Source organism: Corvus moneduloides, chromosome 4, assembly GCF_009650955.1.
Source record: "Corvus moneduloides isolate bCorMon1 chromosome 4, bCorMon1.pri, whole genome shotgun sequence".
In the NCBI taxonomy this organism is placed as follows: Eukaryota; Metazoa; Chordata; class Aves; order Passeriformes; family Corvidae; genus Corvus; species Corvus moneduloides.
This window is the reverse complement of record NC_045479.1, coordinates 50,112,284-50,140,075: the sequence shown is the minus strand read 5'-3', so window position 1 is coordinate 50,140,075 and position 27,792 is coordinate 50,112,284. Positions and strand designations below refer to the sequence as shown.

Here is a 27,792-nt window from a genome sequence, read left to right as displayed (position 1 = left end):
GTTTTGGTGATCTTCTGTTTTCCTTTCAGGTTTTCCAATAGTTTGTGCCTTTCATTTAAGAGGAGTTGTGACCAGTTTATCTTGCTTTGTGACACTTGCTGGGAACATGGTGGCAAAAGCCTGTCTGTGGTTTCTCTTTTCCTGTAAGGCCTAAGTATTTTAAGCTTTCACCTGAATTTACCTGTAAAAAAAAGAAGACATAAGATCTTTACAGAGCTGAATTTGGATTTCATTTTTAGAGGTGCTTTATCACGTAAGTCCATAATGATCGAAGTCAGGTAATTTGGCTTACACTTTTTTAGCACATAAGAGATGCAGAAAGGCCAAAAAAGCCTGTAAGATCATGATCTATCTAATGACAACTGAAATGTATAGTTGAGATTGTCAAGGCTAAAATCAGCTCATTTTTCTCACTTGAAAAATAATATTTAATCCATGGTAAAGATGCACACTAATGGACTGTGTCTGCAAATGAAGTAAGCAGCATTTGTCTCCTCATCTAAACACACTTCTGCTTTGAGGATACCACACTGGGGCTGATAATGACTAACTGACCAAATAAACTCTGCTTAAAGGCTACATCCAGTTTTCTCTTTGTTGTGGGAGATTCCTGAACAGTGATTCAAAACCCCCTACAGCAGCTACCTCTCAGATATCTTTGTCCTGACTCGACCAATAAAACCTCCTTACTATTACTCCCATTTTTTCTTTTAATTCAAAGCCAGTTCTGTTTCCATCTTGCTGTCATTTAAGTGTCAGCCAGCTTTTCACTGAAGGGAATTATTAGGCAGCACTAACTAGTCACTGCTCTGCTGCAGTACATCTGACATCAATCAGATGCTACATCGGATTCACTTCTCCTAACCCTGACTTCAGTGAGCCCAGGTTTTGGCTTAATATGTATTACACTTAAACACAACTGGAAATGTTTTATTTCAATTTGATGAAGTTTTCCATGAGCACTGGAGTAAGTGAAGCACAGTTGTGTCTGGATTTATATCTCGTGGTTGGTTGACTTTGCTCTTCAACTAAGCTCTGATGGAGACTTTTTTTCCATGGAGCAATACCTTCTTCAGTCCTTGTGAGTCCTTCTGATGTTTATAAAGGGACTCCTAAAATTTCATCAGTTTCCATAGCCTGAGCCTATGTGGGATCTGTCTCTGGATTCACACTTGAATTCACATCTTTTAAGATTTCTTACTGCTGAGGCTGTAAGGATAACTAACAGAAAGACAGACCTAAAATAGCACGACCACATAAACTTCTTTTCTTTAGAAAACAAGGCCAAAACTGAACAAATTTTGTCAATCACATCAAGATGAGTGGAAGTTTTTCTTATTTTTTCTTTAAATATGAGAAGAACAAGTTGAAGAAGTGTTTTAGATGTATCATTCAGGTTTATTTTCATCTAATTCTACCTTTAGAAGCCTCAGATTAAACAGTCCTGAGGGACAGCCACTTAAAAAGATAGACTACCGGAAGTCCAACAAAATTACGTACAATTGTCTTATGGGACTTTTTTTGATAACATGAAATGGCCTTCATCAATCAGACTCTAACTGTAAATTATCAGAGAGCACTTCCTTGCAAAGCATGCTAGAGGCTCATTTTTCTTTTTAATGTTGAAGTTAGTGGTATACCATATTCACTGCTGGACTGTTTTCACCATCCTATGACTTAATTTTGCAGTGGTCAGTGCCTTTCACTTGCATCAGTGGTCTGTGGTTTTATTCTCTCAACATCAAAGAGAAAGATCATCTTGGCTACATTACAAAAACAAGTTTTGAACTTCACGAAAATAAACTGTGACAAACTCTCAGATTTTATAAAAGCTTTCTTTTAAGTTGAAGGTGACTTACAAAAAAGGGAAAAATGTTTTATGCCCTCATGTACACTTTTACAATGTACAAAGAAGGGGCTAAGAAGAGTTTAGGGGTTTGAGACTTTTTTTCTTAATTAGCATTTAAACTCCAGCAAAATCAGAAAAGACCAAATTTGACATTTTTGGGACAAGCATAAGAAATAATGTGCTTTCGTTCTTCTGCCTGCTCCTTCCCTTCCTTCACATTCCAACCCTTCAGGTCTATTTTACACACCAGAGAAAAACAGGTGTATAAAGGATGGTTGGCAAACTCTTGCCAATCGTTTTGGCTAGTTGAAACCTGAAAAATCTCAGAGGACCCTTTTTACTGAAGCTTAATGAGTCCTCTGGAATAAAGCAAAGGAAATGGAAGGGTAAAGCTTGACAGTCTTGATATTTCAGTGTTAAGCAAACAATCAGGACAAACATTTCTGACTGCCTTTATGCCATTTAAAAGAACCACAAGAAATCACAGAAACATTTTTCCCTTTATTAATTTAATGTAGCAGAAATCAGAGCTTTGATGACATTTCTTGAAAATAGGCAACTATCATAAACATGTCCACAGTTTGAGACATTCATTCTGATATGCAAAGCAGCAGAGCCTGGAAAAGCTTTTGAAACATGAAAGTACTTCCCAGCATGTGAAAAGTGGCAAATTATTCTGTCAATATTTTAATGGTACACTTTGCTTTGAAGAGATCACCTTATGAAATGGGTGTATAGGCAAGTGCAGAATGAGATAAGTTAAAGGCCACGAGCTTTAAAGACAGTCATTCACAAATCATATACCCCAGGAATATAGAATAAAGTACTTTCAGAGAAGGACAATATTTCTTGTTAAAAGTGAACTGAAAAATGAAAAAAAAAAAAAAAAGAAGAGGATATTACTACCCGAAATGAAAAATTAGGACAGCAATAACACAGTAAAGAGAGATAAGCTACTGTGCTGAATGTTTGCTAACTTGTTTTTAGTTCCTGAAAATTGCCTGTCCCCCTCCTACAAAAAAGGGAATAAAATGCTATGTCTGTTGGGGCTGCTGTATCAGCATCCACTGGCAATGCCTACATCTGTGTTGAACACCTGGAGCCTGCTATAAGCAGTCATTCCCAAGATGCCAAGGCTGCTGTGGTTATGCTCAGACTGTGTCAGATGGCCTCTGAGCACGTTCCTGCTACTGGGGAGAAGCCACAGGGTCTCTGCAATGGGTTCCTCTTCCCAGACTGCCCTGTCTCACCTCTGGCAGTGGGGAGCAGCTGTTCTCTTTGACAAAATGGACTCCCACCTCCAACCAGGACGTGTGTCAACATCCTAAATTGATGCCCTGTGCTGAGCAGCTGTGCTGAAGAGGATATTGGTCATACTTGGGGTGAAGAAGGCCCGTGGCTCCCACTTTTACTTCGAGCTGTCCCAACAGTGGGAAATGACAGATACCATCCACCTCTAAATGCAGGTTGAGCTGTTGATCTGTCCTGACACAGGCCTCATACTGGCTTAGCAGAGCCCTGCCATAGAGGCTCTGGCCCTCTGGTAGAAGACAGCGTGCCACCTCTGAGCTCCAAATTTCTTGTTTTTGAGAAAAGAAAGATCCCCAGATAGGATATTTAAGTGCCTGCTTCATAAGCAGGTGATACAAAGTTCTAACGTTTCATGTTCCAAAGTAACTGTTAAAACTACTAAATTCCCAGACTCTGTATTTCTTTTACAAGACCTGAAACCAGCACAGACATTGGCCAGAAGGGAAAGGGAAAATTTCTGTGCTTCCTCTGCTCACAGAATTTCATATGGCTGGAGAGCAGCAGTCTCCCAACGTCATGGTGTACAGAAAGGCAGCCCTCCTACCCAAGACTACCTGAGCCCTCATTCAGATACAGATTTCACTGACACTTATTTCATGCAGAAAACTGATGTCAGTTGGACTGTTTCTGTACCGAGCATGAGTAACTACATTACAATCTGGCTCCTCATGACATATTCCAAACCAGCTCTTTCATTTATTTCTGAGAAGGGCAGTGATTCAGCATTAACGTACTTTTAAGTATGTGATGTTTTTCAGGGACTCTTCAGTGCACATGAATATGAATGTTTATGAATACTTATTTTAATAATAAAAGAAATAACCGCCTAAATGTTCAATTTATCTGCATCATAGTTTTTCAAGCAAAAACCTACATTTTTAGCCCCATAAAAACCTCAGTGATTTTCAGAATCATTTTACAGGAACTAATCCTTTTAGAGATGAATCAACAGCAATGCTAAGCAACCTGCAATGATCAGGGACTTACATTTTGTAACTGAAACTGAAGGAACAGCTATGTGGCAATAGAGTAGGCAAAGAGAGAACAAAAGTCCCAAAATGTAACAAATCAATCATCACTTACCCTATTCAAGCAGTATTTGCTCTCTTTCCCATAAAAGTGTTGGAGACATTTCATGTTCTGCTTGTCAACAATCTTGTTGAAGAACTCATTGATGGTTCGCACAGAGACGGCACAGACAGCAGATCTGTTGGTTGGTTCAGAAGAGTCTGGTTTGCTTTGTGCAAAAACACCATAAAGGATATCATCGTTGAGCCCAAGGCCCATTTCGTGTGCTAGAGATGCGCCAGGCTTGCTTACGTAGGCAGCTTGCAAAATGTTGAATACCTCCTTTCGGATGGACCTCTTTCTTCTCTTTTCAGTAAAAATGCACTCAAGAGGCATTTCCATGTAGGAACGCATCTCTGAGTCTAAAGTGCAGAAGCGGATAATTCTAGTGTGAAAAGATTGTGAGTCAAGAGTTTCTCTCTGTACAGTCAAAAAATAGACAAAGTGATCATTTTCAAAGGCATGGACGTACTTAATGGGATACGAGTCACGGAACTGAGGGAGGATATCTATATAAGATTGATCTGTGAGAAACTCAAAACCATCCTGTGTTTCTTTTAATCTTCTAACCGATATTGAATGCAGCACATGGGGAGGCTGAAATGTAGATGTCACAGTATTTCCAACAAAGAAGTTGACAAACCTGTCCTTTTCAGTCACCAAAACTTTGGTTCCTAAAGTGCTAACAACACAGTCAGGACAGTTATCTGCTTCTGCATCCACCTGGGGTGAGTACATGCAGTGCACCTCGCTTTCAATGTCAGCAGGGTTGTCAGGGTGAATGATGTGACGGTGGCAGATGCCTCCGGACACACTCCCACAGCTGATGAGCTGATCATCATAATAAGTTTCTAAAAGCAGTGCCATGTTGACATTATCCTTCCATGCGCTGTTAGATAAGTTGGCTTTATCTCTGCAATCTTCACATGGTGCACAGTCAGGGTTCTCCAAAACAGGCCCAGTCTTGTACACAGAAATGTTCTGAAGAGTTTCATTTAGTACATAAATCTTGTTGACTGCTCCAATATAAACATGATGCTTATATAAAACTACATTCTGAATTGGTGTTTCTGCGATGAAGTTAGGAAGATCATATTTTACACTAAGATTCATCTCTGATTTTTTAGCTGCTTCTTTGCATTGTCCATGGCTCCTCTGCAGCAAGGCAAGCAGGAATACAATAAACCCAGAAGGATATGCAGTAAAAGGCTTCATTGTCAGAGATCTAATCTGTCAAAATATATTTAATGGAAAAACTGGTTATATTTCATATAGAAAATCGTCAGTTTATCAGACAACAGAATCTGTTTTTAGGCTGCATGTAGTAGCTGAACTATTTCAGTTTAAGAAGTGTTGCGATCTTACTTAGTGTCATAATAGTTGTGCTAGAAACGACTATAATCCCTGTTCTTTGTGGGTGCCCATTTCACTGCCTTTAGAACAATTCACAGAAGGATTTTCTTATGATGAATTTCTCAAGACCCCTCAGCATGTTGCAGAGCAGCAAAAGAGAGAGGACTACTTCCACACTGGCATTAAACCAGCTGACTGATACGGTTTAGAACAGGATGGTGTACACATAGTTGAAAGCAAAACTGCCCAGGACGCTTAGGACACAACTGCACACAAAGCAGTTGGAGCACTTCAATGTGTGGATATAAGGTATTTGTCAAGTCCTCAAGGGGCTGAATGGGTTCCTAGCACAGCTGATCAAAAGTAAGAAATAGAAAAGACATGAACTAATGTGAAAATTTAGCTGGAGTGGACTTCTATTCTGTTGATATTTTTGATTAACCAAGAAAGAGCCACTTCTCCACCAGACCAAAGCAAGAAACCCTTCTCTCTTTCTCTCTCTCTCTCTCCTGCCAGCTCCCCAAATCACTGTCTTTCATAAAGGCCCAGTTTGAAAAAAAAATGTCTTTTTTCAGCCAGCCCTATTTCTTGGAATAGTCATTCTCCCTAGTGTTGACAAGGCTTTGTAATGTATTATTAGAATATTTTATGCATCATGTGGTGCCTGGCATGTGCAAGCTTTATTTTAGGCCCTGTACCACAGCAGTAAGTCACTCTGGTGAGCCTTACAAGATACAGGCATATTGCTGTATTGTAAACAAAGGGCTATCGAGTGACCTACAGCCATTAACTGATGAAATCAAACCACCTAGCACTTCTGTCTTTTTTTTACATCTCTGCACAGTTGTTTGATGTGGCTTGAAAAACCAAAGGCAGATGACTTGTGTGATATTTCACCCCCTTGAAAGATCAATGAAATGAGCTGTGGTTATGAGCGTTTCAGTGCAGTATCCACACTATGCCCTGTCACACCAGACATTTTCTGTTAACATCATGACACAGTTGTTAAGCCAAATTTAGCTTCTTCGTGGAGAAAACAATTATGCATTCTAACAGCAATATGATCACATACTTTGGGAAAATCCTTCTAGTTTGACTATAGTTAGGCAATTGTTGCTAATCAAGAAATGCTTGTGACCACTGAAAGAATTTAAAATAGATGACCTAGAAAATTACAGACTGAATAATAGGAGTCTGTACCAACTTTTTATTTCATTAGGACTTTAAGCAAAATGAAAATATGGCTATAGATCAGAGCTGTTTCAGCTGTGTATAAATCCACTGTTTTCACTAGATTGGTTAAAACAATCGATAATTCTTGTGATGCTTTATTTCAGCATCCACTGAATTCTTTCTGTGGTTTACCTCTTTAATTACACAAAATAATAGGTTTTGGAAACTAATTGTTCTTTCTCCCTATTGTCTGATAAGAATCATGATCAAGACTTGGGGATAAAAATCAGAAACACGGGCTATTTGCAAGCATTAGCTGGTAAAAACAAGTCACACTTCTAGTATTGAGACATAAAGATCTTCCTTCAAATCAGTAACATTTTTCTGATATTAATTAATGATAACAGAATCCTGGAAACAAATCTAGCCTGGATTTACATTTAAAAAAGAAAGAAAAAAGAGCAAGGATATCGATATAATTAGAAAATAGTCACAGTACACAAAGTGTTGACCTCCATATTGTATAGGGCAAGAAACTGTTTTCTCATCCTCTGTAACATCTTGCTATCATGGAATTTTTCCTGCTCTGTGCTGGGATGAAACCAAGAGCTTTCAAAGTTTGTGTAAAACACCCAGAAGTCACACATGATCCAAGAACAATTGTGTTCACGTCCTGCCTGGCCAGTGCCAAGTGAAGGTCCCAGCACTGGGAGCAGTGGGGGCCTGGTCTGACTGTCTGCCTCTTTTCAACCAGCACTTCCACCCAAGAAACTGCTGAAACTGATACATTCCTGCAGATTCACTTCTGATGAGTCAGCATGTTCTGAGAAATACTGGATTAAACAGAAAATTCCAAAAGTGCTATATTTCTGACACAATGCAGAGGTAGGTATATCGTTTACTAGAATAAATTTAATCCCACATAACAGAGGTGGTCCTGCAGTGGAGAGAGAAAGCAATGGGTGGGACAAGAGCTGGGTGAGGATGAGGCTGATTGACCACCAACACAGGAAAAAAAGATGGAAGGAAGGTTATGTGACAGGCACCTTTATATGTTGCAGTATATTCTGTACTATGTTCTTGTTTTAATGTTCCACAATAGATTTCCCACCCATTATGTCTCTCAGTCTTCAGTTTACAATCCTCTCCATTCTTCCAGCATCTGAAAAAGAGGATCCCAGTTGTCCAACAACCAGTACCAGTGTGCACTGCAGGGGTATTTAGAGCCATAAATACTATCTGACTTATGCTTTAACTCCAGCCATATTTTGGGATGTGAGGCCAGTATCCTCAGATAGGCTGCTCTGCCTACACTCAGTAAAACACCACCGATTTCAATCTATGCTCTGGAGACCAAAAATTTCATGTTAGACTCCTTTAGCAAGTGATGTTGGAATGGAAAATTTAACAGTAAGAACAAAGGTGGGATTCAGTGTGATGTAAAGGATGCCAGGAATAATAGGTACTTTATTTTACCACTACAGGAAGGAAAATATGAGCAATAAATGAAAACCAAGTCATCTTTTCTCTTTAATTTGAGTCTCATCATGGTGCTTTCCTTTGTAATACTTTTGAGAAATTTCAAGCATCCTCCCAGACAGAAATCTGCTGATTCCCACCTATGGGAAGCTCCAGCTCAGATTTATGGGCAACTCTCTAGGGAAGATGGTTCCCCACAGTCCACATCTCCAGCATACTGTGAATCTTCCCTCAAGGTGCCTGATATCAGAAGGGACATGTCTATGGTGAGACATTTATAGCTTAGGGAGAACACAGGAATCATTTGAAGAGTACAGTTTACTTCACAGTCCTCACACCGTATAAACCCTGCTGCTTCTTACTCAGAGTCTCAGGACATTTGGTGACTCTTTCCATCTGTGTCTGACCCAGGTTCTTTCTCTATTCTGACTCTGCAACCTCCAGCACAGAGCTGCTCTTTTGTAACCTCCAGACCAGGTCACTGCAAATACACTTCAGCTGAATTCATCCTGAAGAAACACAGAAATTTTGGTGAATTAAAAATTCAGTCCTGCCTTTCTTCAGAGGTCCAACAGTTCTCCTTAGCATAGACTCAAATGTAATTCATTGAACTGAAAGAGTTTTGATGAATTAGAACCAAAATACTTGTGCTATAGATACAGGTCAAAGAACTAGCCACTATCAGTTGCAGAAGGAAAACAAGGAATACCTTTGTTTCTCTACTTGGTTTGAATGATTGATGCTGTTCAATCTTTTGTGACCTTCCTGCGACATGTGTGTGTCCCTCATGTGTCTACAGATGACTTGTAAGCTTTGGCTTGCAATAGCTATCAGTGAGCAATAGCTGTGCACGGATTATTCCTTTTGTAAGAGATATTTTCAAAGCCAGTGTCATGATGTGCTCATTTTTCCATCCCTCATCAGATGGTAGCCAGTAAAACTGATGAGAAAATAGATTTTGGTTAACCATTGCAAATGGTTGGTAATGATGTGTCATATTAGTGTGATTGGCAATCTCAAGTGCTATGGCTGGTGCTTTCCATCAGGCTTGGTCTCAAGTGTTTTTGTACCATTAAAAGTTTCCCAATGGCAATCTTCTTCCTACAAGCTTCATTCCCTCTAATTATGGCCTGGGTGATAATTTGTAAATATTGAACATCATGTCTCTCCTTCTCACTGTTTGCCACTGTACTGATAAACCAGGCCTGGCCTTATCATGGAATAATGTTCAATCTGGCATGTTCAATGAAGCCAAAAAACACAGCCATGCTTGTTTTCCTTTCCCTCATTTCAGAAGCCTGGGTGCCATTTATTTCTGATCACAAGTACTCCATGGATCTCCACAAGTTCAGACAACACACGGACATGGAAGCATTTTTTAGGTTGTTTAGTGCATCTCATTTTTCCTTGCTTTATTACAGAAAAGGAAATTACAGGATCCTCTTTATCCCACAGAGAGCGTGTTTGCACAAGAACATATCTAGTCCTCAGTAGGTCATTTCAGTTTAGGCAACAGCAGAGCCATGTTAATTCATGTTTCAAAAACTCTACTGTCAGCAAACAGTAGCCTTTTCCCCTCTTTAAGGAAACATTTGATAGTATGGTTTTATAATTCTTCCAGTGGGATAGTACACCTTGTTCCTTTGGTCTCTGACAGAGTTGTGGTGGCAAATTTATATAGAATAACCCTAGTGACTGGTCCTCCTGAGAGCTCAGTTTGCTTTGCTATTTTGGACTAAAATCTGTGTCAGTGCAGGACCTGATTCCCTGTGGTTCAGAGGCTGTGCCATGGAGAGAGCATCATCATTTAAGAGGACAGGGAAAATGAGAGGGGGTGATGATAACAGCTCCATCCATCCAGCTTTAATTGGTTGTTGCAAATCTGTCACAGCACTGGCATGAGCTTCAACAGATTAAGCTCATAATGGATGTGTCTTCATCAGACTTTCCAATTAATCAATTGCATCTGTACACAAGGTTGATTACATGTAAAATACTTAGTGAAGGTAACCTGTTTTCTATGTTCACAGGTAAAAAAAAAAAGTTTTTAAATCTGAACTGAGTTAGTTACCTTAAGATAGCAGAAAGAACAAAGAAATTGAGTAAGTCAGCAACAAACATAGAAATTATCCCTGAGCTGCATTCAAATGGCTAATCTGAGTTAAAATTCATGATCCCTTGTCTTCAGCACTATTTCAGCTCTGGGCTAGGTCACTCATCCTGACTAGGGTGGCAACATAATTTTCCTACAGCATGGTATCCACTCTAACACAATGTGGTGTTCCAGTGCATAGAGTCAAAGAACTTATTAGCAGTGATTTAGGTCATAAATTCATTGACAGCAGAGCTGGGAGGTTTCTATGCTATTCCAAGAGGTGTGTGTGCATGCAGATGGCTGATGGGGAAGGACTGTTGGACAGGGCACAGTCTAGGCAATTGCTGAAGGATCTACCATTAACTACATTCTCTACATACACAGTGCAGTCAGGCGTGTCAGAAGAAATTGCTTTCATTAACAGGTTCACCTGATCTGTAAGCCTTTTCTTACACTATTCAAACACATAAAAAAAGAATTTAAATTATCCCCACATAAAACACACTCTTTTATATACACGGTCCATTACTGGGTCCAATATACCATCATAATTCACAGCAGCTATCAGAAGAAGCATTTTTGTTGTCTAGCGCATTTATTTTTAACAGGCTTTAAACCACAAGAACACTAATCTAGCCTTTGCAGTGGAGAAAATTCTATTCTTACACTCATTTGGTATTTTTTGGAGGTGTCCTGCAGTGCAGCAGAGTATTTCATTCGAAACTTGCTTCAGAACTTAACACCCTAAAGCCAACTCATGTCATGGGTCTCTAGCACAACTGGATTTATTTAATCATTTTTTTGTTGTGATGGTCTACAATGGCACTACTGGTTCTTTTGTAATGAACCTCAGCAAACACTCACTGATATGTTACAAATGAGTGGAACAGATCAAGAGCTATATATTGCTCAAAAAGATTAATTTAATAGGTGGAATACAGCTTTCCTTGCAATTGAGAGAAATTTCTCATGTGAGGAAGTAGTACTCATTTTAAGGGCTGAGGAATCATTTCCACAAAGAACATGGACTAGTAGTTCAAAATATACAAAGAATAAATGAAAACCAGGGAGGAAATACCCCAAATAAGGTAGAACCTTCACTATTTTTTCATGCTTATATTTCCAGATGGATTTGGATCTTTAAATACAAGAGGACAGCTTTCCACATCTGGATGATAAGGATGGAAGGATTTTTAAAAAACTATTGTATTGTTTAGCAATAACAGGAAAATAGAAAGCAAACAACACAATTGTTCCATTCTGTTCATCTGAAATGCAAGTCAGCAATTGTGGAACTTGAGTAAGAAAATACCTGCGATGTTATTGTGGCTCTTTACCACTACAGCTGAAGTAGAACAAACCCAGTTCTAGCGCAGACTTAAGCTTGGTATCTTAATTCAGCCTGACAACTGATATGTGAACATCTTACTCAGTCCAAAGGTTCAGTACCAGTAGAAAAAGAGCTGTGTGTGTGTGAGTAGAGTAACACGCTGTGCTTGATATAGTCACATGTCATGACTAATAATACAGGGCAATGTTGGTCTTCTGGTTCAGGTTAGTGCATATGGAGATATTTGGGGGTCACTTCAAATTTTTCACGTTTGAACAGACTAATTCATCTCTTATGTATTTTTACCGCATATGCAAAGCAAAGGCCTTTACCAACTTCTAGTGAGTTGGGACAAATGCAGACATGTCCTGGTGGACTGAAGAAATCACACAAGCTCAGGTAAAGATGCAAGTCTTTGTTTCTAGTGTGAAAAACACCTTATAGTAGGAGAAAGCAAATTTCTTGCATTTCTGAATTGGTTCTGTTCAACTTTTTTGCATGAGTCTGAGCATTCTGTGGTTGTCTGTACTGAACAGGGACAGTGTAATTTCCTTGGAATGCAGTTCCTCCTTTTGTAAAGAGCCAAGTTGGCAAACCTGGCTGCAAGTGCAGTTTTAGCTCAATTCCCTCAACTACTCCCAGCACTTAGATTTTCTACTTTTTTTTATGGTTATAACATCTATCTACCTGAATTCTTGTATTGAAATGCAGAGCATATTTTGGAAGCCTTTCCTGTCTTGTAAAGCTAACAGCCTTCCATACTGTGATAATTAAAGGAATGGCATGGGTCATAAAAATGAAAAAGATTAAAAGGCAGATAGTCATGAGTAACCAAGACAGCATACAGATTTGATCTAAATGTTCTAACAGCAATTATGAATGATCTTGATGCAGGACATTTCCAGCAGTTTAATTGTCATTTGCTGCTAATGGTTCTTAGGAGTCCCTGAGATAATAACTCTTCACAGCCAAACATTAATCTCTTAAAAAACCTCTCTTAAAAAAAAAAAAGAAAGAAAAAAGAAAAAAAAATGTTCTATATGTCAATAGCTACAGATGGTAAGGTATATGACAACTGTACCAAAATAGTGATGATAAGGTATATTTTACTAGAATGGTACCAATGGATCTACAAGCCCACCAAATTATCAAATTTCCTTTTCGTGTCATAGTAAATATAGTAATATCAGCAAATAAAACCCAAAAAGTCCCTGAATTCTTCCAAGGTATGGTACAAATACCTAGGATACTAAGCAAAAGAAATTGTGCTGGCTCTGTTCTTTCCTCTGAAAGAGCTGGCAGGACAGTGTCAGGCAGTGGCTTTCTGCTTGGCGGGCACACATAAAGCATGCCACTGTGTGCCATGACTTCACCCTTCTTAGTCAATGTGTCTCCAAGAGCCACAAGGCAAATTAGTGACAAAACTTAGGGTCAAGGATTTCCAAAAGGTTGCTGATGCCTTGCTTGATACGCAGCTCGTCAAGCTGAGATGTCATGGTCAAACTGTGCAGGATCCCAGCAAGATCAGCACATCTGTGTGAGTGAGCTGGGCCCACAGATTTGGAGAGCTGGCCCAAAGGCTGGAATGAGACCCTCAGCTCTCCTGCACTCAGCCTGCTGGGGGTGGCTTACCCGGGGAAAGGAAAAACCAAGAAAAAGCTCTGCTTGTGGATCACTGTCAGCACTGTACAGAGGACTTTAAGTTGCCTCCAAGTCATCTCCTTGCATCTAGGAACTTATGTGGGGCTGCTGAACTGGTCTGGCCTGGCACAGTCCATTGGGCTGATACTGTATTGGGCTGATACTGTATTGGGCTGATACTGTGATTTGTCTTCATGTTTACTTAGTGCTGGAAAGCAGACTGCACTCCTTCCATGCCCAAGCTGGCTCCACAAGGTATAACCACGATTGTGTAATGCTGTGTTTGAGATAATCAGCCCCGCCAAACACAAACCACCTCTATGCAAAGCTTTGGTGGTCTTTGCCCCAAGTGAAAATGTGGTGCAAACACACAGAACAGCTACAAACAAAACTGAATTGGCTGTGTCTGTAAATTTGCTAGTGAAAGCAATGGGGTCTTTATTTATGCCTCAGCTTTAATACTTTATCTGATACCAAAGTTAATAACCTGATGGTCTACTTAGCTTCATAGCGGCTTTTTGATAATCAAACAGGAACGTCAAGGATAGTGCTTGTTTCCCATCTGTGTTTGGTTAGGCAGTTATGACCTTTTCTTTTTAATGCTGACCTCGCTTTTGTCACTGTAAGTTTATGTTATTGCAGTGCACTTTAACTGATGCCCTACTTTCACTCAGTTTAGAAACAGAGTTAATGACGACTCATTGGCATGACTGCTGCCTTGCTGCGAACCTGTGATTCATGATTGCCTTCCAAGGACTTTACAGTATTGGCATTCATAAATCCCGAAATGGCCTGGGACCAGCCTATCTGACATCCTGGCTCTCACCAGAGGCAACTGTGTCACAGCTGCAATCAGGAGAGTGGCTGATCTGTGGCAGCCTCAGCTGCCTTTTTTTTGGCAGATGTCCCTCAGCAAGGGTCCGTCAGGCACAGCTTTTATTTTAAAGTATTATGTTGACCTTCAGAAGATGCTGAAAAGTTCAATAGTTTGAAGAAGGAGTTCAGGGATGGCTGAGCAGTCTGAGTTTTTTCATGTTAACGGGATCTTTTTTTGTGTGTTTGTTTCTGAAAGGATTTTTCATCTGCTTCATTTACTTTCTTTCAGACTGTCCTCTCCCTTCATCTTGAGGAGACCTGGGGAGCTTAAATGTGCAACTGTAGCTCTTCAGGGGTTCTCATTTATACCAGGCCAGAATGAAGTTTTGGACTTCTTCAGACCCTGGAATGCCTCCTCTGGAAATCTGGAGCCAGATTCAAGGAGTCTGTGAGATAAGCAAAGAGGCTGTTTCCAAACTTCAGAGGGTATTTACCTTTCTCATAAGGGTGAAATGAGGATAGATTAATCCACTTACAAAACATCTCCAAAACACAAAAGGCTTAGTGCTGGTGGTCAAACTGTGCAGGGTGCAGCACAGAAAAGCTGAGCTGTAAGATGGTGCCTGCCATAAAGGGACTGATTTAAAACCATGGTCCTCATCCCTGCATGAACAGCCTGGCCAAAGGTCTTCATCTGGGACTAGGGCTTGTCTCTGCTGCTTTTGGCTCCTGCCCTCTCTCTGCAGCTCCTGCCTGCATTCTCCTGCCCTTTTGCCATGAGATCCAGCAATCCACCACCCCAGGGCCATTCCTCTCTCCTCCTCCTCCTCCTCTTCCTGTCTCGGTGGGAAGATGCAGACAGTGGAATGTGAGTCCTCCTAGGCAAAGCTGTCCTGGTGCTTTGGAGCCAAGCCAGCTGGGAGGAAGAGAGGGGATGGAGCGTGGTGCTGGAGGCTGCCTGTCAGCAGCAGGACCTGTGCCTGGCTCCATCCTGTCTGAGCACTGCAAAAAAGCTTTGCTGGGAGCTGTAACCCAGCCAGGACTCAGCCTCTTGCTGCTTGGTCTTCTCTTCCAGAGCTCCAGCTCAGGTGAGATCCAGGGAATATTTAGCACAAAGTGCAGACATTGGTCAATCTAAGCACCTGAGAGCTTTGTGGCCAGTGAGTGTTAGCTTTTTAGATCTGTTTGTTGGACTTGTGCCCTAAACTCACTCTAAACACAATTTTAGATGCCAAAGCAGCCTCTCTGGATCTTCCCCATAACATTAAGCTCGGTCTGTTTATCTAAAAGGAAAATCAAATGGCAGTGGTAGAATTGGAAATTGGTCAGTTAATGTATGTTTTTAATTTAGGACTTTATAGTGAAACAATTGCTCCTGAGCATGATGTTTTACTAAACAGTTGGTATTTAATTCAATATATTGGGCACTGAACAAAGGTCACTGTCATTTAGCGGGAACATTTTCTTTTGTATCCCTGCTACTACTAAAAATATTCAAATTATATTGTATTGCTTATTAGCATCAGACAAAAAATATGGACTACTTGTGATAATAATTACTCACAAGTAATTATAACAAGATACAGATGTTTGGGGTGATGATGGACAGATCTGAACTCTTACACACCTGGCTTTCACACAAGAGCCTGGTTTCAGACCTAAGCTAGGGCAGGATAAGCTACATTCCTTCACTGTGAAGCCATCATCTTTTCCAAGACTTGACTCCACAGTCTATATGCAAACACTATTCTCATTGATTGCTGTGATAGTTGAGCTGACTAAGGACTAGAGAACAGGGTGCTTAGAACAGGCTGAAAGACAGTAGATCTGTGGCAATGACAGAATCTCAATACTACCTCATTTAAAATGAGCAATAGATGATACAGGGTAAATACTGAGATGTAGAAGATGTAACAGGAATGATAGGTGCAGAAGAGTAAATCTTTAAAAATCTTATATATTGTTAATGAAGATAATCATTACTCTTTAAAGAAATGCTGAATTAACCAACACTGCATTTCCAAGTAACTAGCTAATGGACACAGACATTATCTTTCCATAAGTCTTTGAAATCCCTATAAACCACGAGTAGTCAAATATTTGACTGATGGGCTTTTACCCCTATTGATAGCATGTGATGGTGGTCTCAGTAAATAACATACCTTCAGATTGCCCTTTTGCAGCTGGGGAAGGGGTACTTTCTTATTTTTAAGCCTCCTCTTATTGCTCCTTGCTCCTTCCTGAAAGGCTATTTGTACTGTGAAAACAATTCACTGGTTGTTACCTTATTTTTGTACCCTGCAGGGACTTTGGGTGCACATACTCTGCTCAGATAAGCAGGGAGCTCTCCCAGTGCAGTCAAGGGAACTTTGAAAGCCATTCCTGCTTATCTGCAGACAGAGGCTGGCCCAGCTTGTGTTTCACATACAAGAGAATTGTGGCATCATTTGCATAAAAGAAGCTCTTTCAAAGCATGTTATATGAAAACTTCTCAATCTGAAAACAAACAAACAAAAATGCAACTCAGCCATCTTCAGGAAGCAGCAAAGTTGTCTCTGAGCTCTACCCCAGCTGATGTTATCATGACAGCTTACATCTGAAGAACAAATGCATACTTATTTTTGTGTTTTCAGAAGGAAAGGAAACTCCACAGAACTGGAAAAGAGCCCTTCTAACTGAAAATGACCACACAAGGTGTTTTCCCTTTTTTATAGCCCTGCATGATAACCATGGCATTCAGTTCTGCAATCAGAAGGTCATTAATGATTTTTGTGATTTCATGTGCTCTTGTGCTGACTTTACTTACCTTCTGCCTGGCTCTCATCTCTCTCAACTTCTATTAGCATGTTCTGCTTTCAGAACATCTCCTCTCATGTAGCCTCCCATAGTCAACAAGGAAAAAAAAAAAGGTATTGTTGGTTAGGTCTTTTTGAATGTCACCAGGAGAAGTAGAGAATCACCCTTTTCTCACAAATGGACATGCCTTGCAATCCATCTCTTTTGTATAGATAAGGTCAGGATAAAAAGGACAAGAATCAAATGGAATCTGATAGAAATAATAACTGAATTCTATGGGATTTAATGGAAGATAAAATGTAATGAGATTTTAACATCTTGCAGTTCTGAAGCACAAACAGATTGAATATTAAATTTCATAGGATAATTAAAAAACTTATAGTAAGGTTTCCATGCTAGCTTCAATGGGATTTTGCCATTGTGGAAATTTACAGTGGAGAGTTGACAAGATCTTGAAAATGTCACAGGAGAGCACATCCCCAGAAAAGGAGCTATTTAATCCTCTGAGAGGGGAAAAGGACACAGTGCAATGTTGCCACCACGCCATGTTCTCTGGTAATTTGCTTGTAAGGCCAGCGTTTGCAATACCAGGAAAAAGAGACATTTGGGAATTTCAGATTCTGACCGCAATAGGCTTAATAAACCCTAAATACTAGGAAATGAAGAAATCAAAGTAAAGCATAAAGACACAGTGCACATCTGAGTCCTCTGCTTTCAACTCTTGCATAGTTTCCACTGAAGGTGATAGAGTTTAACAAAAGGCACCTACATCCTGGCTGGGAGAACCCCCCCATTTACTATTTGGAAGTGCTGCAAACACACACAGTGATAAAACTCATTACCATGCAGCACTCTGTCCTTGAACATATATAGGAAGGCGACAGCAAAGTGTTCAAAGTTTTCCTTCATCAAAGTTTTCTTTCATCAGAGGAGTTAAACAACAGTTAAGACAGTTTTCAATCATCTACTGCAAGCTAAATTGCATCTTCAAACACGAACAACATTTTCCACTCATCTGAATGGATGGTAAATACATTTTTAGGGTGAAATTTGGATTATTTTCTCTAATGCAGAAGTGCTTTATCACACGGGGAACTCCACATTGGCTCACTGCTTACTGGAGCCCATTACTGTTTGCATTCTACCTACTCTTTAAAAGATTATTAATATTGCAATTGTATTTTTTTTTACTGCAGCTTTGGGCATTTGTAAGAATGATATTGAATACTGAGTATTAACAAGAAACATTTTCCCTCAGGAAAAATATTGGCCTCTAATCCAAAGAGCAAAAGCAATAAACCTAAAGAGTTTTAGGAAAGGTTTTACAGGACAGTAATATATAACATGTAGAATTAGTACCCCTGCTCTAGAAATAGACAAGAAAACTGAATATAACTAAAGTAATTCATTTAACATTTTCATTGACATTAGGAGAGAGCAATTAATCAACTTTTGACGTTAATCCAACTACCAACACCTCTCATTGTCTTCAGCAAAGCTGCCTCACTCTGCTTTATCCTGCTTTCTCAGACCTGACAGAATCTGATACATTTGGATGAGAAGACACATGAAAAAATACATAATAAAACCCATAACAGATATCAGGATATATAATAGCAACAGATAAAAGAATATAGGATTCCCATAAGAGAAATCCTCATACCATTTTGACTGTATAACGGTCTTGAAGATAGAGAGCAATCCAAGCCCGAGTTATGCCAGCATATATCTAAGACAAATTAAGCTTGTGGAATTATTTCACTTTGTTCTTTTCTAGTCATGCTTTGGGACAATCCACAGATTTGGGACTTTTCTCTGGGCCTACTTGGAATGCTGGGCTTACTTGGAAAGTTGCTACTTTTATCCTCACAGGATCATCCATGATACAGGTGTGTAGGGGTGGGAGCGGCAAACCCCAATGTCTTAATAAATTTCTCTGATGGTCCTGAAATTCTGGTGAATTATTTTGGGTCAACCAATCAAAAAAGAACTCTTATTTATGATAAAGCTAAAGACAGAACAATTATGTTTCTAGGCATTCACATGGCACAATGGACCTCTATCAAGCTTGAAATCTCACTAGCTAGAACAGTTTCAAAACAAAGTAAGAGAAAGGTGAGTTTCAGCATCCAGCTCAAACAAACTAAAAAATAAACAAAGAAACAAAAGAAACATTAAGTTAAGAAACCTTAAATAACTAAGTTTGGCATTCTAACTGTAGATGATAATTGTTTTCACGTAACTCATTAAACATGCTCAGAAAGTACTTGTTTCCACAAAATTTAGATGAAAATAAATAGTTCCTGAAGGACTTAACAATTTGTACAACTATTAATGAGAAAAATTTTATGTCAAAAAAGGTACATCAACCTTCTATTAAAGTCAAAGAAGAGAAAATCTATTTTTCAAATACCGTGCAGACACACGCAAAAGCAGAGCTAAATCCAGTGTCCATGAAGAGTCAGTGGCAAAACTTCCAAGGACAACCATGAGACCACAGTCTCGCTCAGGGTTCTCACCAGAAAAGTAGCACAACCACAAAAAGAGGTAAAAAAAGCCAGTTTTCTTAGACCGACACGAGTTGTTGTCAGCCCGAGTGTTTGTGGTGGGTGATAAAGGGACTGGAATTCACCTGAGGTCACGTTCTGCCAGATGTGGGCAGGGGTAGCAGGTGGCAAAGCTGGAGCTGGGTGTGGACATCCCACACCAGGGCCATGTGGCTCTCAGCCCTAACAAATGCTCGGTGTAATCAGTCCATTAGTCCAGGTTTCTCCCAGTCCCAGACAGTTGTTTAAAATGAGCATTATTTGAAGCAAACCAGAAACCTTAACACTGTATTCCATAAATGACTGTAACTTTACTGCCTAAATTCGTGGTGGTCCAGTCTTATTACTATTGTAGGCAGAATGCCTTTCTGAGTCTCATGACATCACCTCTCTCCTCTGAAGGAGGTTCAGCTATGGCATGCAGGGTGCAAGGGCACGCTGCAAGGTCACAAATCTACACACCCCAGATACCAAGAGGCAAGGGTATTATATATGCTTTATTTTTTGGTCACCTGTCCATATCCAAACAGCTGAAAGCCCTTCAGGTATTACATGCCATCCTTCTGCAGTTGGGCTACCACCTGGAGGCCACCTGCTGGGCTGCTCTTTTTAAAGAGAAGCAGAAACATTTACATGACTCTCTTCAGTCACAACCAAAGCTATGATTCTAGCTATTTTATAAAATAAATTATACATATGGCAAATTTCATATCCTTATGCTGAAAGAAAATCTGCCTGAAGCCAAAAACTTCCTGTGTGGGAAGGGAACAACTTACATTGTATAAAATTGTCAATAAAAATTAATTACTTCTTGCCTAAATCTAGCTGTCTTTTTAAGTGTGCCTCCTCAATTAACTGAGTCTGCTTGCAGGAGTGTAACTGAGAGGCCCCTGTGCTTCATCATCAACTCCAGAGCCATGCTATTTTGAAAATAAAAGACCTGTATCCTGTCCAAAAAATAAACTGTGGAGGTGACTTGCCATGTTGCCATTTTGGATTACAAAAAAATACTCAGCCAACACACAGGGGAAGGCTTAATTCCAGCAAACACATACATAAACAGGAAACCTCTCTCCAGTCAGAAGGTATTTTTCCTTCGTACAATGGGGTTCAAAGATGTGTCATCATTTAGTTTAAAACAATTACTAAGGAACCTTACCATTTCCAATAGTTTAGGAATAGAGTTGGCTTCCACAGTTGAAAGCCTGTCTGAACTTGCATGGGAAGCACACAAACACTAACAAATATATGCTAGCTTAGGCCAGCGGAGAATTTTTAATCAATAAGCATGTCAAGCTGGGGGACAGGGAGGGGAGGGAATCAATTTTCAGAAGGCAAATGGTAACAACTGTAGATTTAATCAAATTGCAGATGCAATCCCTTACTATTCTCAATATTTTTGAAAGAAAGTAGCTCCATTGAAAAGAATGAATTTCAATAAATGTCACATATTTAGGTTTATTGCTGAACTTTTAAATTTATCAAGCTAGGTCACTGATCCTTCACAGAAATGATAACCATACATGTCAAAAAAATTCTGATACTCTTTAGCTGGATAAACATCAAAATGAAGGAACTATAGTAGAGGAAAGCAACTTACATAAAAAATTGTTATTTCTGTATGACTGCAGGAAAAAAAGATATGCCAGTGTGACCCTTCAGTGAGAGGCTAAAGCTGCAACGTACACAACAAAGTGGATAGCTATCAAATACCATGGTGATGGCCATGGTGTGAACACTTGAGCAAAATGAAAATCTTCTGAAAGCATTAGGCAATTTTCCTTCCACATGCATTTGAAACCAAATTTATCATGAATTCAAACAAGAACCTTTTGCTGCCTTCCATACAAAAGGACAATTGCACATTCATTTTCTTGGGACAAGCAGAAGAAAGTATCAGAGCTGTAGGATGCACCAAAAAAAAAAAAAAAAAAAAAAAAAAAAAGAAGCATTTTGTTTAAGAATTTTGAGCTTATTAAACTCCTCAGCAGCATTGCAGAAACTCTTCTGTTATTGACAACTGCTTGAAAAATTAAATGTTCCGGAGCACTTGCTTCCCTGGAGACTGGTGTGTTGGGAGGAGAGGCAGAGGAGAGGTTTCAGGCCATTCACTGCTTCTGTTGCACCACATGCACCTTTGTGCCTGGCTTCTGTACACATGTACTCTCCTTAAAATATGAGCATTATAAAATTCTTAAAATTTGAGGGTTATAAGCACCTTAAATTATTTATCTCCACTTCTATTTTCCACTCTTATATTTGGTATACTCAATTGCAACTAATTCAATGAAAGTCTGTCTGAGCCAAGAGGACTCATCACCATCCAGCCACATCAACTGACTGAAAAAGATCACAGCATGACTAAAAAGTCCCAGAACAGATCAAAAACCATGGCAATCTGTTTGGGAACACTGTTTGCTTCAAAGGAGTTATATCCTGGACTAATGTGGTCTGATAACTTCACCTCTTTTCTTTTTCTAATGTTTAAAATTGGAGGAAAAAAATACTTTATCTTCTTGTACAACATCATAGTTTTCCTCAAGGCGAATAGCTTGGCAATTTGCTAGATTTGTTAATGCTAGAGGAAACAAGTTAGCACACATACCATGTGTTTGAATGCCTTTGGAAATTAGATTGAAACACTGATTTGATTTCCTAAAAGGTATCTTAAACAAGGCAAGGTTAGAGATTTGGAGAGTAATGAGAATTTGTGTGACTTCAAACAGCTCTACATAAAACAGACCTGATATTCTGGGGGGAAAAAGGTCACCTAATTATTCGTTTCCTGAAGGCCCTGTCTATACTACATTTCCCCTGGGTAAGGAAACTGATTTAAAAATGGCTTCTGCTAACATGTTTGCATCAGTTGCTATGTATGAGAGATTTTTAAAGCCACTGCTAAGAAAAACACCAGATTTTTATAAGAGAACAACAGAAACCTCCTCATCTTGGCCACAGCAAAGAGATGCCATCCTCAGAGTCCTTCATGGAGCTGTGGCCCTGCCTCCTTGGTGATGGCATGCTGCTTGGGGCCATGTGGCATGACCACAAGTGGTGCATTGTACAGGTTTAATTACCAAATACAACCTTTTTATAGGAAGCAAAATCACCAGCTGTGGCCACAGCAGACAAGACGCAGAGGTTGATGCCTCATCTGAGGGTAACAGCCTAATGAAACATGAAGTTGTGCCACTGGCTCAAAGGACAGACAGCAAGGTAGCAACAGGGAGGTAGAAAGCCTGGACGTAAGGGTTTCACAGGAACCCACCACAAAGTTTAGGGTTATGCCACCCAAAATGTTAGGAAGGTATATTTGAAGTTTCACACACAACATGCATTCCTTCTGCTTTGCACCAAACAGATCCTTGTAACTCCCTATAGAGTTTTGTGTTTCTGTAGTTTCAGAGAATGCTATTCAGCTACCCTATCCCTTTCTTGTTCAAGAAATGATGTGCAGTGCTGAGAGCCCAAGCAGGATTTCCCTCACACTAGATATTTCACAAACACAGATGGAGATGCAGGACCTCTCCTTGCTTTCTGCCTGAAGCAAATAAAGTCTAGACGCATGCCCACCACAAAGCAATCGTGGCACAAAGCAGATCCCCCAGTGCTCTGTGACTCCCACTGCTGTAGCTTTGGCTCTCCGGCTACCCCAGCACAGCATGCTGCCGGCATCAGGTTCCCTTTGTGGCTGCGAAGGCAAGACTGCTGCTCTTGCACTGCAGCCAGCTGTGCCAGTTAGTCTCTGGAGTTCTGGAAGCCAGATTTAGGAGGCAGCCGGCTTTGAATTTCTCATCTGAGTTGAAAAATACAGAGCAGGCACTTGCAGATCATAGAAGAATAAGAGTAGGTGGGTTGGCCCCTTCGATTGCATTGGACAAGCGGGAAGAGGTTGAAGGTCATCAGCTAAGGTACCAGAAAACCATCAATGCAGGAAAATCAGGATGGGAAAGGCAGTCCTGGGAAGACAACACTTGCTGCTTTAGTTTGGCATTCATGAGCCTTTCATTGAATGTCTGCTGAATTTTGGCTTTCTGGCTGCCTTGCCCTGACTCAGTGAGCTCCCATGCATCTATGGCTGCACTGTCATCTACACCTGAGCAAACAACATGTCTGTGAATCACTCTCCAGCCACAACATGTGCACTCTTCCTTACCAATAAAGAACTGCTATGCAGTGGTTAACCTCTGAAGAGAAGGAAAAAAAAGAAAAAACGAAAAAAAAGGAAAAAATGAAAAAAAAAAAAGGAAAAAATGGGAAAAAAGGAAGAAAAGAAAAAAAAGAAAAAAGAAAAAAGGAAAAAAGAAAAAAAAGGAAAAAAAAGAGAAAAAAAGCCTTATAGGATAATTCATTCCCTCCCCACCAAAAAGGCACAGAAGTTGATTCTCCCTTCTGTAAATAGCGACATGAATGTTTTACAAAATATCCCAGTTTCCAAATGATTCAGTTTGTATTAGCAGACAGAAAAAGAATCATACAGTGCTGAAGAAGGATTAGGGCACAAAGAACAAGCGATACAGTCATTCTCCAAGTTACTTTGTTTTCAACATGCAGCTCCTGCCAAAGGCTAGCTTTTTGCTCTCACAGTGTATGATCTGTAAACATTTCACCAGCTCTCTAGAGAGAAACATGTGAGACACTTTATCTTGCCTGATTATGAATCCAAACCTCTCAGATCTAAAATAAAAAGACGACAAAAAAGAGACACCATCCTCTTTTTGCTGCTGGACAATGCAAAAAGCACCTGTGGGATGAAAGCAAATGAACTACCACACAGGGCATAGGTTCTTCGGGAAAAGCATGCATTGCAGCTTGAATAACCTCCTACAGGTTACAAACGCACAGTTTGTTAAACAACGCTGGTACTTGATTATTAATCCCTACTGATGTATGTGCAAAACTTCCAATTTCTAAGGAGTGCATTCCGTATTTATAAAGCCAAAGACCACCTAATTTAATGCTGACATGGAAACAGTGGTGGAATGCCATTATATGAGCCCTTTGCGTTTTGTTTACCATTCAAAGCAAATTCTGCATTTAAAAATGGAAAAAAAAAAAAAAAAACAACAACAACAACAAAAAAGCCATACCGCAAGGAAGACTGTGAACGCCGCACAACCATAAAGTACACATCCCCAACTTGGGGAATCCCGCAGGCTCACCCTGCGCCTCACGGAAGGCGGCCGGACCGGCCACCACAAACGCGGAGCCACCGTCTCCGAGTTGGAACTTCCAGGCTGCACTGCCGGACACTGCCCCGCGGCGCGCTCCTGCCGCGCCCGCAGAGCGGGAAGGGGCGGGAGGGGCAGCGGCTCAGGCTGCGGCCAAGGGGCCGCTGCCGACAGCATCCCGGGAAGCGCTGCCCGCCCTGCCCTACCCTGCCCGGGCAGCGGCGTCGCGGGCGCAGGCGGGTCCCAGCGCCCTGCGGAGCCCGGCCGGCCGGGGGCAGCCGGCAGCCCCTCACCGCTATCACCTGCCCCCGCGGCGCCCGGCCCGCCCCGGGAGAGCGGCGGCAGCGGCGCGGACGCTGCCGCGCTCCCGCGAAGTTCCCGGGCGGGGCACAGCGCAGCACCGTGCCGCTGCCCGTCCTCCCCCGCTCCCGGCTCATCTCGCTCCCCGCGTCCCCCCACGGGTGCCGGTCCTTACCGGAGCGGAGCGGGCTGCGCGCCGGCACCACCGCCGGAGGGGCGAGCGCTGCACCCCGGCGGGCTGGGCTGGCTCCGCGGTCCTCGCCCGGCAGCCGGCCCAGCCCGGGCGGGCGGGGCGGAGCGGGGCGCAGCCCGACGCACCTCCGCGGCCCCGCGCCGCTCTGCCGCTCCCCTCCGCCCCGCAGGCTCAGGCTCCCCCCGGCCCCATCCCGAGCTGCTGTCCCTACCTGGGGGCGGCAGGGGCTGCGCGCCCCAGCGGGCAGGGGTGTCCCTCCCTCCCTCCCGCACGGCACCTGGGCTGCGGGGCGGCTCTCCGCGCCCTTCCCTCGGGCGCCTCCGCCGCGCTGGTGGCGGCTCCCAGCGGTAAATCAGCCGGTCCCCGCGCTCCCTCCGCCCCTCCGGCGCGGTCCTGACCTGCCTGTGACTCACCACATCGCAGGAGCCCGGGTGCGCGGTGAGGGGAAGGAGGGGGGGGGGCTTCTTCTCTCGCTCCCCCTCCCCTCCTTTCTTCCCCTCGTCCCTTCTGGCCAGGCGCCCCCAGCCCGGGGGCAGGAGGGACGGCTGTCACTTCCCAGATGGGGAAAGCCAGGAGGGGACCCTTGGAGGACCTTATTCTGCACCTGGGCGTTTTCAGGACAAGTGGGTACCAGTGGTGTGCAGGCACAGCCTCCCGCGGCACTCCCGACCGCTGGGCACCCAACATCAGGTGTCAGTGCCTGACTGATGCTAAAGCCTAACCCTGAGAGGTCAAGATATGGTCACCCCTAGGCTTGTCCTGAGGCCCCCCCCCCCCCCCCCCCCAGGTTGTGTAGTAGTGAACAAATTTAACCCATATTGCACCATCATGGTCAGTGCTGACTGTGCTTTAAATGCCTGTCCACATGTAATTCAATGACCTCAGTTTATATAGCTGTCAAATAGTTGTCTCCCCCCATATGTGCTTCCTACAGGGTATTGAACTGCACAGGTTGGGGTTTCTCCTTCACAAGATTTGCAAAGCAGATGATGACTTCATCTTTCAGAGGTGCTGAGAAACTGAGTCACTCAGCAATACTGCCTGTGCAATGTACACTTGCAGAGCTGCCGAGAGACTGCAAGTCTCAACACTGGGGCATGCAGCAAAGGATCCATCTATGTTCTGGTAACGAGTTTCAGCAGCTACTGATTTAAACCAGATTTTAAGTGAAAGGCTCCATATTCCAATAGAAGTTACTGAAGACATCTATTTTCCCTTTGCTTGCTTCCTTTTTTGGCCCCAACTCTGCTCCCCCTAATCATACCATTTAAACCAATGAATGTTTTTCATGAGTGAAGTACAAGGAACGGTAAGAAACACTGCCCAGTTTCATGATTAACCATGGGAAAAATGTCAGACCTTACATCAAAATATTTTGCAAGGAAAATTAAATGTTGTATGTATTTGTTTTAGGCCTTGGATGTCACCATGATGTGTATGAAGACAAAGCTGTACATCAGAACAAAATGTTTTAAAAAAGCAGTTTGCCAGCCTCCTGCTAGTCTTCAGCAGCAGCACTTTCACAATTTATCTGTCTCCTCTTTCCTATGGACTTGCTGGCACTAGTGATAAAAACATCTAACCTAGCTATAAGCTGATTTTGTACAAAAACAGATGCGTGATTGAGGGCAGCTTGTCCCCCCCAGCTTCCCCTTGAGTAGAAGTTGTAACTGCAGTGAGGTCTCCCCTCGGTCTCCTCTTCTCCAGGCTGAACAGACCAAGTGACCTTAGCCACTCCTCATACGGCTTCCCCTCAAGGCCCTTCATCTTCTTTGTATCCCTCCTTTGGATGCTCTCAAATAGATTTATATTTTCCTTATGTTGTGGCACCCAAAACTGCCCCCAGGACTCGAGGTGGGGCTGCCCCAGGCAGAGCAGAGCGGGACAATCCCCTCCCTTGCCCAGCTGGGGATGCTGTGCCTGATACCCCCAGGACAGGGGCGGCCCTCCTAGCTGCCAGGGCACTGCTGACTCAAATTAAATTTGCCATTGACCAAGACCCCCATGTCCCTTTCCACAGCGCTGGTCTCCTACCTCTTGTTCCCCAGTCTGTCCGTACATCCAGTGTTGTCCCTTCCCAGGTAAAGACTTCAGCACTTGTCTCTGTTAAACTTCATGACTGATCTGATCTCATTTCTTTGAAGTCCCTGGAAATCTGTCCATCTACTTCAATAACCTTTATTTCAATTAATACTCAGCAATATTTAGAAAAGGAAGACGCAGTGCCAGCCCTGCCAGGGAAAAGCATGGCTACAATTAGACTGTACTGCTCACTGGGCTTCAGTTAATGATCAGTCACTGTGCACCCTATGGCCACACCAGATTTGGAAGAATCTCCCTTATTAGTTTTGAAAGGAAGCAATAAAGAAAAAGATTTAAATCCAGAGCTCATCCTAAGGAGAGCCCCTCATGTTATCTGTTCTTAGTCTGCTCCTGAGTTTGCCATGCACCTGCCTGGGCTGAACAGCCAGCACCCAGGCTGTTATCAGTGGGACAGCTTGTGCTATTCTAAAGCCAACAAATGGATTGTCACTAACATAAAAAGGAGAAACAGATGTTTCCTTTCCATTTTGACCATGCTGATGCCATGTTATTTTAGGTTAGTTTTATGAGCCAGTGACACTGCACTGGGGCTTTGATAATTGTCTGATACTCCTTTCATCATTCTTGC

The 27,792-nt window shown here is 41.9% G+C and overlaps 1 protein-coding gene across 6 annotated transcripts in view; it reads right to left on the bottom strand.

The window, feature by feature from the left end:
- MET (MET proto-oncogene, receptor tyrosine kinase) overlaps positions 1–25,420 on the bottom strand; it is an 88,512-nt gene extending 63,092 nt beyond the window's left edge. The window contains exons 1-3 of one of the 6 annotated variants that reach the window (XM_032106476.1): positions 25,333–25,351; positions 16,922–16,994; positions 4,244–5,458 (exon numbers count right to left, since the gene is read on the bottom strand). In XM_032106476.1, coding sequence (XP_031962367.1) covers positions 4,244–5,458; positions 16,922–16,939 — 1,233 coding nt within the window. In that variant the 5' untranslated portion in view covers positions 16,940–16,994; positions 25,333–25,351. Of the gene's footprint in view, positions 1–4,243; positions 5,459–16,921; positions 23,718–24,547; positions 24,809–25,103; positions 25,202–25,332 lie in introns of those variants that run through there. The other 5 variants (XM_032106475.1, XM_032106479.1, XM_032106478.1 and 2 more) reach the window with 5 other exon arrangements.
- Positions 25,421–27,792: the final 2,372 nt, after the last annotated feature.